Raw genomic sequence first — 14055 nt, forward strand, 5'->3', positions numbered from 1 at the left:
GGGGAGAGTTTGGTGTTGGAGGCTGGAGCCTAATTAGGAGGCGAAATATGTTGGATAAAGGATTTAATATCATATAGGACATAGACACCAAACCCCATCTAATATAAATGCCTAATTTGGTGAAATTTTATCAAGCAATTCTTTATTTTTGTTCTATCCTAAAAGGACCCTTTTCCATATACTTACTTCTGGACGTAAGTAATTATGATCAATTTTGGGGAGAATGCGTCAGCAAGCTCCTTTTAAGTCTTGGCAGGCACCACAATGATCGACTAATTGTATATAGAGGCCTAATTTGGATCAATCTAGACAAGTAATTCTTTACTATTTTTCATCCCAAAAGCACCATTTATGCATATACTTTTGTATTGAAATTTTACGTATTAATTTTCAGTTTTGGGGAATGAGATACCAATCCCCTTGTAAGCCCTGAGGTCACACAAGTCGACTAACTATCAGGTACATAATAGACCAGAAAACCTTTGTTTTTTTTTTTTTTTTTTTAAACCTGGCTGGCGAGGAACCAATTTCTTCCGCAACGAAGTATCACTTCTCAAGTGTCTGGATCTTTCCATTTTTTCTCCTCCACGTACCAAGGGTCCCCTTGCTTTGAAAGAGAGAGAGAGAGAGAGAGAGAGAGAGAGAGAGAGAGTGTCACCCGAAACAAATGGGTCTGCTCAGCTCTTTCATTACTCTCAGTCTTTACTTCATTTCCTTTTTCTTCTTTCTTCCAGAAGCACTTGAACTAACCTCCTTTGTTCCAACGACCTTAGGAGTTTTTGGGTAAGGGGAAAAGGAGAAATAGTGATAATAATAATAATAATAATAATAATAATAATAATAATAATAATAATAATAATAATAATAATAATAATAATAATAATAATAAAAAGAAATGTTTCCCTTGTCCTGATTTCATTTCAACAGTATTTTATAGAAAATTGGAATCTATCAATAGACTTTAAGACGAATAGTTCTATTCTCTATATGTTGTTTTTATATTATATATATATATATATATATATATATATATATATATATATATATATATATATATATATATATATATATATATATATATATAATATTTGTCAGTTGATAATTTCCAACTTTAAAAATACAAGGACTGACATAAATAAATCTTGGAGATTAAGCAGCTAAATACAATTAGTTTACTTTTAGTTTTCTCTAAAAGTAAACTATTGTGCCGGCTTTGTCTGTCCGTCCGCACTTTATTCTGTCCGCACTTATTTCTCTCCGCACTTTTTCTGTCCGCCCTCAGATCTTAAAAACTACTGAGGCTAGAGGGCTGCAAATTGCTATGTTGATCATCCACCCTCCAGTCATCAAACATACCAAATTGCAGCCCTCTAGCCTCAGTAGTTTTTATTTCATTTAAGGTTCAAATTAGCCATGATCGTGTTTCTGGAAACGATATAAGATAGGCCACCACCGGACCGTGGGTTAAAGTTTCATGGGCCGTGGCTCATACAACACCGAGACCACCGAAAGATAGATCTATTTCGGTGGCCTTGATTATACGCTGTAGCGTCTGTACAGAAAACTCGATTGCGCCGAAGAAACTTGGGCGCATTTTTTACTTGTTTAGTTTAAAATTTAATTGTACAAATATTAGTTTTTTTTTTAAATTTTTTTCCACCTATAGAAACTTTTCGTATATTTATTTAATTATTTTTTTATAATTAACTTCGTAGGTTATCTTTTGTAATCCTTTTTTTATATATTCGTTAATTTATCACTTAGGTTTTGCATTTTTTTTTATTATTTTTAATGAATATTTCATCTGATTCAGGCACGAAAGAATATTTTATTTCTAACAAGAGATAATTATTGTGATTACGTCTTTTTCTGTATTTTATTGTAATACTTCATACGCGTGAAATGTCATTAGAATATTATTCTGATTTTCATTTTGCTTGATTTTATTTAAAAGCAAAAAAATCACTTAGACACAATCCGATATGCAACAATATTATTGTTCTTTAATCTTTCTATCACATTTTCATAACTTTATGATTCGAGGGACTACAATACTTCACTGCTGTTTTAATTTCTTTCCTTTGCTGTTTATTAATCTTTCTCTTACATTTTCGTACAAAACTTAACTGTTACATTTTCATACAAAACTTAACATTTGTATTCAATTCAGTGTGTAAATATTATATTCTCTGTGCTATAATTCCGTAAATGATACTTTATTTTTTCTCGTATTTCTTATTCTGAATTATTCAAACTCTCGCGGAAATAATTCAATAAAATACATTTCACTTTTATTTATTAAATTTTGCTTCTGTGTACTTCTGAAAAAATATTCATCAAGCGTATTGCTGGAACCCACTTCTCTGTGACAATGTTTATCTAAAATGTTTATCTAAAACATTTATTTTTTTATTTTTTGGGAAGAATATTAAACGGACATTCTGTCGCTGTGTGGAGAGAGAGAGAGAGAGAGAGAGAGAGAGAGAGAGAGAGAGAGAGAGAGAGAGAGACTCAGTATTAATTGTAAGTAAACAAGATGTGCTGGGAACAACGCTTACATGAGATATGGGGGGACTTACGGCATCTTTTAAATATATGCAAGAGTTTCTACCTTATATGGTGTTCTCTCTCTCTCTCTGTCTCTCTCTGTCTCTCTCTCTCTCTCTCTCTCTCTCTCTCTCTCTCTCTCTCTATATATATATATATATATATATATATATATATATATATATATATATATATAAACATCCACATAGGGAAAAATGAAAAAGATTTTAAACCCCCACCGGTTTCGGTTTTATTGGTAAGCCATTCTCACATGCTGCTGAAAATGGCTTAGCAATAAAGCCGAAACCGGTCAGGATTTAAAAAAAATTCTTCAGCTTTTCCGAATGTCGCTGTTAGATGTATGAGTCATGCGTCAAAGTGATTATAATTATGTATACATTATATATAATTATTTATTTATTTTTATTCACTTTTTAAAGTGATATATATTAAAAGTATAACTGACATTTAAACGAGAGAATTAGACCTAATCTCTGAATCAGGAGTCGAACTTGTTCCATCCAAGCTGCGAGTTCAAGACAGCACTTAAAACCCTTTTTTTTATTGTTCGTTATTCGGGCCTGGGCAAGATAAGCATTTGTGTCTAGGACGACCCACAGATGTAAGTAAACCCGTGCCCTCTCTCTCTCTCTCTCTCTCTCTCTCTCTCTCTCTCTCTCTCTCTCTCTCATCGAAAGTACAAGTGGCTTTTTTTCCTGCATGTTATTAATTCTCTTGGCATTTAAGATTAGTTTGATTTGCTGATAATTATGAAAGCAGTGAAAAAACTCTCTCTCTCTCTCTCTCTCTCTCTCTCTCTCTCTCTCTCTCTCTCTCTCTCTCTCTCTCTCTCTCTCTCCCCTTCCCCTTCACCCACCTACCCACTCACGCCCCGAAATGGCATCTTCAGCGCCCGCGTGTGTGCCATCGTGGGCGTGGTATATAGTTTTTGTGTGGGCGAGTTTCGTGGGCGGCGGCGGTGGCGGTGGCGGCGTCTGGAGGGAGCCATTGTTTATATTCCATTTGCGGCAGCAGACATCTTTACAGCATCGGAATACGCAGATGAAGATTGTAGATGGCAGAGAGGAGGAATTCTTGTTTTTTTTAAGCTTTCTTTGTTTGCATTGTTTTTTCTTTGTTTACGTTTTCCTGGAGAATACTGATTATCTATTCTTCGCCGTTCATCTGTGTCTACGTGTCTCCGTTTGGTCATTAGTAATCTTTTTTTTGGGGTGTAGGGCCCCTTGAAGGTTTTTTTTTTGTTTGTTTGTAGGGCGTAGGGCGAATATTATATTAATCATTGTCAGATTTTTTCTTTGTTTATTAGTTTCTGTCCAAAATATATATTCATAATGTTTTTGTCTATTGCAAGAATTATTGTAGGGCCAAAATGGATTACTAATTTCTGCTGGGCCAAAAACATCCTTTATGAGATTTGCTGAAAAACTAAAAGATAGTTTATGCCTCTGTGTGTGTATGTGTGTGTGTGTGTGTGTGCATATGTCAGGCCCATAACATATCCACGCATACATGTACACTAGCGAGCGCTCGCGCACGCGCGTAATACCTGCATAAAACACCCAGTTAAGCTGCTCATTCCACGACAGAATTTGATAACCTTGTTTGGTATATGTTTCTTTTACGACCCAATTTAAAATCTTTTCTTACAAGAAGAACCCACTCTCCTTCCCGCCCCCCCTCCCAGCCCCGCTCTTTCCCTCCTAAATTATTCTCTCTCTCTCTCTCTCTCTCTCTCTCTCTCTCTCTCTCTCTCTCTCTCTCTTCTTATTTACTTGGCATAATGGATTACTTTAACGGGTACACACTTATAAGTGATGACAATGTGTGTGTGTCGCTTTGTTGATTGATAGGATTAAGAGGGTTTGTAAAGCTCTAGTGTCTTGGAGAGAGACACAAACATGTTGGTGGTTGGTGGCTGGTTTGTTTGACTGCGGAGAGAGAGAGAGAGAGAGAGAGAGAGAGAGAGAGAGAGAGAGAGAGAGAGAGAGAGAGAGAGATAAGGTTTCTGATACAACTGGTGTTACCCCATAAGAAGTATATATATAAAATATATGTATATTTATATATATATATATATATATATATATATATATATATATATATATATATATATATATATATATATATAAAGGGAGAGAAGAGAGAGAGAGAGAGAGAGAGAGAGAGAGAGAGAGAGAGAGAGAGAGAGAGAGAGAGAGAGAGAGAGATAAAGGAATATTTAACACACAAGGGAAATGTATTTACATAATTATATATACATAAATATATATGTATGTGTGTATGTATGTGTGTATATTTGAAATATATATACATACACTGACTGTAGATAGATAGAACATACATACATATAGATAGATAGATAGATAGATCGACAGATAGATTTATAGATGGACAGAAAAGAGATGAACAGATATTTCAACCCAAAGCAAACACCTAAAATGAATACATCAAGACACTCCCCACTAAGGTAAAACTGGGCCACGTCCTTTTTTCATCAGGGCCTGTGGTGGGTGGGTGGGAGGTAGGTGATGGGTGAGAAGTGGGCCACCACCACATTTCGGAGGCCGTTTTGGGCACACAGCTCATCACATATACAAATCAAATTATTTAGATTTTTTGCAGATTTCCTTCTGACCACAATAATTCTGGTCCGGTTCTGTTCAGCGTCAGCGATTCGGCTCTTTGCAATGCAATTCTGCCATGATTTATGCTTGCGGCCTGGCAGAGATGAGAGGCATGGGGGGTTTGGTGCGGTAGGGGAGAGAGAGAGAGAGAGAGAGAGAGAGAGAGAGAGAGAGAGAGAGAGAGAGAGAGAGAGAGAGAGAGACAGACAGACAGACAGACAGACACATAGATTGACAGATTTAGAGATGGGAGAGAGAGAGAGAGAGAGAGAGAGAGAGAGAGAGAGAGAGAGAGAGAGAGAGAGAGAGAGCAAAAGACAAATAGAAAGATGGACAGAGAGAGAGAGAGAGAGAGAGAGAGAGAGAGAGAGAGAGAGAGAGAGAAAGAGAGAGCGAGAGAGCAAAAAAACAGATAGAAAGATTGACAGAGAGAGAGAGAGAGAGAAAGAGAGAGAGAGATGTACTGAGAGCACTTGATATACTCAGAAAACCATTTTAGGGGTGAGACCGCCTGCCCCACGCCCTTATTCTCATCCCTAGCAGAAACTGGTACCTAATGTGAGCTGGTTGAACTTATGACCGCCAATCTCTAGCCTGAGTACTGTACCACGTAGAGAGAGAGAGAGAGAGAGAGAGAGAGAGAGAGAGAGAGAGAGAGAGAGAGAGAGAGAGAGAGAGAGGAAAATCAGCTAAAAAAAACTTTAAACAGAAAAAACAAGCAAAGAAAAAAAGTCAGTAGCCACTCGTGAGTTATTTGAACGAGAGGAAAGTTTAGCAATTTGGCGGTACACTCTCTCTCTCTCTCTCTCTCTCTCTCTCTCTCTACTGCCGCTGTTAGCATCTTCATTTACCAACTCCCTGAGTGATGAGTGGGAGAGGGGTGAGGGGGGGAGTATTGGAGAAGGAGTGGAGTGGATATTTGTGGGATGTCAAGAAATTTCAGATAAGGTTTAAGCTTTTATATATAATTATATCTTCAGTGGCCGACGGGAGGGTCAACCTGCCCTCAATGGAGAGGAGTTTGACCTGGCCCTCACCTCTGGTGGTTATCCATGGCTTTTTGACCTATGAACCCGCCCAGATACTGACCTGACCTGGTGAAAGTTGTCAGTTTTTCAATCAACGATTTCCACTTAATTAAAAAAAATATGCAGAATTATCTTTCATACTTAAAAATTGTTTGTTTAGGTTTTAATTTTTTATGGGGGGTTGGGGGGTGGGGGACCAGGGGGTGGACCAGTAAAAAATTTGCCCAAAATTATTCCGTGGTTTAGTTTCGTGTTAAAATCCATAAGCATCATCAGGTAATTGAAAAATCTTTCTGATGCTGGCTAGCTTTTACACACACTCACAAACACAAATACAAACACACAAACGCACATCCAAACATGTACGAACGCTAAAACATTCAGAAACAGAAATGCACTAATACACACAAATACACATGAACAAACACATACACATGAACAAACAAAAATATACACAAACACGTTCACAAACACACACAATTACACAAAAATGCTCTTGAACACACGTACAAACACGCCCACAAATACACGTACAAACATACACAAACATGCACAAACACGCACAAACATACACAAGCACAAATATACACAGCATACCGCTACACACGTACATACATACGCAAACTCGCACAAACGCACGCACAAATATGCACAAACACACGCACAAACATACACAAACGCACGCAAAAACATACACAAACACACGCACAAACACAGCAACAGTTCGGGAGGCGAGTCTCAAACGACGCGGAACGCTTTAGCAAGCTTCGTTAAGTCAGACCTTCGAAATTGGTTACCCCGAATTGGGCCGTACAAATAGAATGAAAGGATTAACGCCGGATTTCAGCGGCGGATTTATGGGTTTATCCGTTCATTAATCGACGAAGTTTTGTAGGATTTGTCATCTCGAGTCGTAGGATTAATAGAAAAAATATGAAGTCCTTGAAAAAAATCAACTGAAGGTTTCATTATCCCGATGTGGCAGTCTACCGTTCAGCGGTGTGCCGATTTCGTAATGGTGGGTTGCCAGGATATGATGATGGAGATTATAAGTCTCTCTCTCTCTCTCTCTCTCTCTCTCTCTCTCTCTCTCTCTTAGTTACAGCTAAAAGCAGCCAAAATACATTTTATACCACAACACAGAAATCTTTTTTTGTCTAGATTAATTTTCCTAAATATTTTCTAGATTGTCTAGATAGTTTCTAGGTGGTCTAGATATTCATTAGTCTATGTATTTTCTAGATTGTCAAGACTTTTTAGTCTAGACATTTTTTCAGATAGTCTAGATATTTTCTAGATCGTGTAGATATTGTCTAGATAATCATGACATTTTCTAGATTGTCTAGATATTTGCTAGATTAGGCATTTCCTAGATAGTATGTGTATTTTTTAGATAATCTAGATATTTTCTAGACTTTCTAGATATTTTTAGTCTAAATATTTTCTAGAATGTCTAAATATTTTTATTCTAGATATTTTCTAGATTTTCTAGATATATTAAGTCTAGATATTTCCTAGAATGTCTAGAGCTGATGACGTTTAGTGATCAGTTTTGTATCTTTTATTATAACTTTTTTTGTGTCAATATCTCTCGTTTTTTTGTGACATTCTGTTTTTTATATTTATTCCATTTTTGCGGTTTTTTTATGGTTTAGGTTTTTAGTTCACAAGTTTTGGTTTGGTTTTTTAAGGGTTTATTTACAGATTTTCTAATCCCAACATATTTATGTTTAAAGAAAAAAAACCGCATCAGATATTATGCAAAGGTTTTGAAAGAACAGTGAAACATTGTGATTATATAAAAAAAATATTCGAATAGTTAATCTGCCCAAGGATAAAAAAAATCCTTTATTTGAAATCCTATCAGGATTTTTATAGGATTTATTACATGAGAATACAAACAAGTAAAATATGCGCCGACAATCGAGTTTCCTGTACAGAGTATAATGCTGTATGAGCCGCGGCCCATGAAACTTTCAGCCTGGTGACCTGTCCCATAGCGTTGCCAGAAACACGATCATGGCTAACTTTAACTGCAAATAAAATAAAAACTACTGAGGCTAAAGGGCTGTAATTTGGTATGTTTGGTGATTGGAAGGTGAATGATCAACATACCAATTTGCAGCCCTCTAGCCTCAGTAGTTTTTGAGATATGAGGATAGACAGAAGAAGTGCGGACGGACAGACAAACCCATCTCAATATTTTCCTTTTACAGAAAACTAAAAGAATCTTAATTCTCAGCTTTTAGTAACATATAAAATGGTTGTTCCCTATTCACTCTAAATTTTATCTTGTGATTTAGCGCCATTCTAATGCGAAATTTTTGTTGAAAATAATTTTAGCTTGATCATTTGCCCATCGAAAAGCAATTTATTGTTTAGTTATACTATATTGGTGCTCATTATTGACAACGCATTCATTTGTGTCAAGTAAAACGGGAATTTGATCACGATGGGTTTCATAATGCGCTATAATCTTCTCCCGTCTGATTTCGAAGCCATTTAAACCTTATATGAGGTTATTAACCTGCTAAAATAATTCCCGATTAAAGTATTTATTGTTATTAACACTTCTCTTTATTAAAAAGTGAATTTTGTAGGGGGAAATGAAACTTAATTAACTGTCGTTTAATGTAATTTTCATTTTACCTGTGTCCTGTATTACTGGACCTCCGATTATCGCGCCTCTGGTGGTCGATAGGAGAATTAGATGGTATCAGCTGTTTTATGTAAACATTGAGTTGCTTACCTCATATGATAAAGTAGCTCTTGAAAATTAGTGGCAATGTGACCAAGAGAAATAGTAGGAAAATCTCTCTCTCTCTCTCTCTCTCTCTCTCTCTCTCTCTCTCTCTCTCTCTCTCTCTCTCTCTCTCTCTCTGTATGTATATATAGATATGTGTGTGTGTAAAGAGAGAGAGATATGTATCCATATAATTTTGTAAGTAAATATTACATATTCACGTATGTATTTATGTATACATACATACACACATTATTATTATTATTATTATTATTATTATTATTATTATTATTATTATTATTATTATTATTATTATTTTTCAGGTGCTGTACATATAATATCGTTTATAATTTTACATTTTACCGTTTTATTCGAGCAATAGAGTTAAAAGTTAGGTCGGTGCTTATATAATAATAATAATAATAATAATAATAATAATAATAATAATAATAATAATAATAATAATAATAATAATAATAATAATAATAATAATAATATATTTTCCCAGTCTTTAGAGACAAAGACAGCGTTCACAATCGCCATTATCAATCTTAATGGCGACCAGTTGTTACACTTATTGACATACCTAGCTATGCAAACAGTCCCCAGTGTCTGCAGCAATATATATAATTCACACGAGCGTAATATTACTTTAGATTTGTTGTACAAACATAAAAGTTTGATTAGGTCCTGCGGCCGTGAGGTGGTCACCTACTTGTCACTTTCTCTTTGACTGGTTTTGTTTTCGTAGAATTGGTTTCAAGGTATTTTTACAGTGTGTAGAGGGCTGTGAGATTTTGTAGAAAGGTATATTAAGGGGGCCAAGGAAGGTCCACTTGATTTATAGGCATGTTAACAGTCTGTGTAAAGCTGTGAGATTTTGCAAAGGGGTTTCTTAAGGGACAATTTAGGTCCAGGTAGTTTTTTTTTTTTTTTGTAGGGAGGTGGTGTAAATTCGTTTATAGGTATGTCAAAAATGCGTAGATCGTTTTCATATTAAGTACAGGGGTATACTGAGGGCCAAGGGAAGTCCAGATATAGTTTTTGTATTTATTTGGTGGAAAGGTATGAGAAAAAAGGGAAGAATTATTTCCAATAAATTGTTGATTGAATCCTGAATTAGTTCTGGGTGTGAATAATTTCCATGTAACCTATTTATTTGTAACATGAAGAATATGTTTGGAATATCTTTTCATCCTTTCTTCAAATTTATTTTTGGGAGGGTAGGGAATAGACTTTAATAACAGTGTATCTCAAAAGTTTGTGGTTGGGTGGCCTCATTTGGTTTTGAGTTGACAAAGTATTCTTAAAGTTATTCATTTTTGGATGTCTGACGTGTGGCTAAAAGCTGTATAAGAATATTTCAGATGGGCCTACAATATATTATATTTTGGTGAGCTGTTATACAGAAAAAGGTGACTTAAATTTACAAATTCTGAGACAATTTTCCTAATTACATTTTACACTGACGAGAAATCTCTCAGACTTCATCTTCAAATTAGTTCGAGAACTTTTGTGCATGGGCGCTATAGGCCTACAAAGAGTGCAGCCTATTTTGGAATAGTTCCACTTGAAATGTGTTTGTGCTTTTGTGTTCAAAATATTGTTGAAGGATACGATATGAACAAAGGAAGATTTTTCTCATTTTTCACAATTATATTTTCTTTCATCATTCATTTAAAAAAATTTTTTACTCATAAAATTTCGCTACCTGGGTGCTTTGAAATTGAAATATTTCAGTTCCAAAATATATTTTTGTCCAATTATTATTCTGAACGAGGTCATTTTGATAAACACTGAACGTTTTTGGTAATTTTCTTGATAGGAATGCATATTACACGTATTCATCAAATGCAAATTCTGCTAAATGGCAGAACCATTTATTTTATGTTTTCTGATTTGTCATGCTCGTAATATTTTGCACTGTAAGTTCTTTACAGCCGTAACTTAATTCATGGTTTCGTAACTTGATACGGAATTCTTTAAGCAGACTATTGGAGTTATTTATTTCCATTGTATAGACACCCTTGTTCTCGATCTAATTTCTGAGGAATACGAGGCAGTAAATGGTTCGTATTTTCTACAGTTTTAGGGATTATTGTTATTAAAAATTAAAGACATTTATACTTACATATGTAGATATATACATGTTTAAAATGTGTTTGAATATTGTAGCATTCTTTCCACGTTTTCTTTAATGAAAAAAGTCACAAACTTTCAACTGTTTACACTAAGAAATGCTATTCCCTTCCACGCCCTGAATTTAACCAGAAAAAAAATATGAATAAGTACGGTACATAGGAAGCCCATTTAAAATATATCATATCCTCACGACAATCCCCAAATCCTATGAGAAAACATTATTTATTCATAGAACGAACCCCACTAAAAATGTATTGACATATTTACCAAAACTGCATTGAGGAATTTACGTAACTACTGAAGAGAATCCATAGCAAGTGTACTCACCAGAAACCACAAGTAGACCCAGGAGAGAGATTCGGTACCGACCAGGCATGGCGATGGCGTAATATCCACGTTTAATACTGATCACAATTTTTTTTTATTATTTTTTTTTCTACACCAACACCTCACACCAGTAACACTTTTTTTTTTTCCACGGCTTCACTTTTATTTATTTTCGTTATCTCACCGGTCTTAAGCTATACTAGGCCTTACAGACTCTGGAAAGACAAAAAGAGCTAATTATTATTATTATTATTATTATTATTATTATTATTATTATTATTATTATTATTAAATGTACATAAGAAGACAGAAAATGTATACAAAACTTTACATAGATCAGTAATTTCCTTTTACACACACACACACACACACACACACACACACATATATATATATATATATATATATATATATATATATATATATATATATATATATATATATATATATATGACTATTTATCACATCACCGTGATTCATATACAATCAGAAAGCTACAAACGTCCTTTAATATCAATTCACTCTACCTCGGAAATAATATATTTTCATATATGTTACCGAAGGAATTTTAGTTGATAATGTCCATGGGATCGAACCAGCGACGGACGAGGAATCAGGAATGACCGTTTGTTAGTGTTCCTGATTCCTAACTTAATGAACTTATTATCAACTAAAAATTCCCCTTCGGTAACATATATGAAAATATATTAAGAAATAGCCTGATTATATATATATATATATATATATATATATATATATATATATATATATATATCTTGTATATAAAAGTGAATCTTTGTATGTTTGTAACTTTGCGCGCCTAAGAAATCCTGAACCTCTTGACCGATCTAGACAAAATTTTGCTACATGGCCATCATTTGACCCAACGTGGATAATAGGACAGGTTTCAAAGCCGTACCCCTTCCCCTTCCCCTTCCCCCATCCTATGTGGTAAATAAACTCTACGTGTTTATCATACCTCATTTCATGTACTCGGGACCATAGAAATATATTATTGAAAATGCTTTCAGTCACCACAGTAATACCTGGATAAAGGGGACAGGCACCACTGTAATCCATGGATAAAAGGGACAGTCACCACAAAAAATATCTGGATAAAAGGGACAGTCACTACAGTAGTACCTGGAAAAAAGGAACAGTCACCACAGTAATACCTGGATAAAGGGAACAGACGGCATATTAATACCTGGATAAAAGGGACAGTCATCACAGTAATAACTGGATAAAAGTAGAACTGTCAGTGGGGCCATCAACACAATTCCTTCTCTTTCTTTCTTCTTCCTCCCCTCCTCTTCCCCTCCCCTTCACTCTCCCCTCCCCCCCCCTCCCCTTTCCCTTTTCCCTCCCCTACACGTAGACTATCACTCAAAGTTTTCCCGGGTAGCGCCTGGTTGTTCAGCTAGTGTGTGTGTGTGTGTATATACATATATGTATATATATATATATATATATATATATATATATATAAACTTTATCAATTACACAATTGTTCTGTGCATTAGTAGAATTACTAAAAGGACCTTGATAATGTGGACTGTTCGTCCAAGAAAGCTTGTAACTTTTTCTGAATAAATACTCCATTTGATACCATCCAGTTTGAATGAGGTCCTTTTAATATATATACATATATATATATATATATATATATATATATATATATATATATATATATATATATATATATATATATATATATACATATATATATATATGTCCAGCATAGCATTATACATTTATTTTCCAAATTTTCGAGACGTTAAGTCTCATCTTCAAAGCTGTAAAATATACAAAATATACAAATTAAAACCAAACTCAGTAACAACAACAGCTATAAAAATAACTCACAAAGATCTTAAATAGTCTAAATAAAAAAAAATAAAAATAAAAAATGAAGAATGCTTAAATCAGTACCTATCTCATTGGAGTTAAAAACTGAGTGACGTTCACCCCTTTTGGAAGGGAGGACGTCAGCTACACCATAAACAAAACTGTGGAAGAGGTCTGACCATTTAATGGGGGCACAAGCTGTTTAATTGTTAACGATTCCTGCTGAAACTCCTGCGTTCCAGATGTCCCAACTTCCTGTATATGTGTATACATATATATATATATATATATATATATATATATATATATATATATATATATATATATATATATATATATATATATATATAATCGGGAATTACAGGCTCAGGAAATATTTCACTTTCATCCTTTCTAGAGAGAGAGAGAGAGAGACATGCACGACCAGAGAAGATCTCTTTATCTTTACGTCTCTTATCCGCATTTATACCCCGCATATACGTATCTCTCTACCCCACTTATCCGTATCCGTCCATCCCTCTGGGTCCCCCCCCCCTCTCTCTCTCTCTCTCCCCTCCCCCTTACCCCAGTCCCACCCCACCTCGATTACCGGGGCGGGGTGGTAAATGGATTGTGAGCATTACTGATCACTTAAACATTTATATGGAGCTCTGTGTTGCACCCGATGGCCCAGCGCTGAATGTTTAGTGATGGGCTTGATGGCGTGTGCGAATTATTCACCACTGGCTGAGAGCCTGTTTGTGCGTGTTTGTGAAACTGTCTTTTTTGGGGGGAT

The 14055-nt window shown here is 35.0% G+C and overlaps 1 protein-coding gene across 1 annotated transcript in view; it reads right to left on the bottom strand.

Annotated features, from left to right (window-relative positions):
* Positions 1-11778, bottom strand: part of LOC136855888 (cell adhesion molecule 3-like) — a 140451-nt gene extending 128673 nt beyond the window's left edge. Inside the window, exon 1 of the mRNA XM_067133332.1 lies at positions 11433-11778. Coding sequence (XP_066989433.1) covers positions 11433-11481 — 49 coding nt within the window. The 5' untranslated portion in view covers positions 11482-11778. The remainder of the gene's footprint in view (positions 1-11432) is intronic.
* Positions 11779-14055: the final 2277 nt, after the last annotated feature.

Source organism: Macrobrachium rosenbergii, chromosome 33, assembly GCF_040412425.1.
Source record: "Macrobrachium rosenbergii isolate ZJJX-2024 chromosome 33, ASM4041242v1, whole genome shotgun sequence".
In the NCBI taxonomy this organism is placed as follows: Eukaryota; Metazoa; Arthropoda; class Malacostraca; order Decapoda; family Palaemonidae; genus Macrobrachium; species Macrobrachium rosenbergii.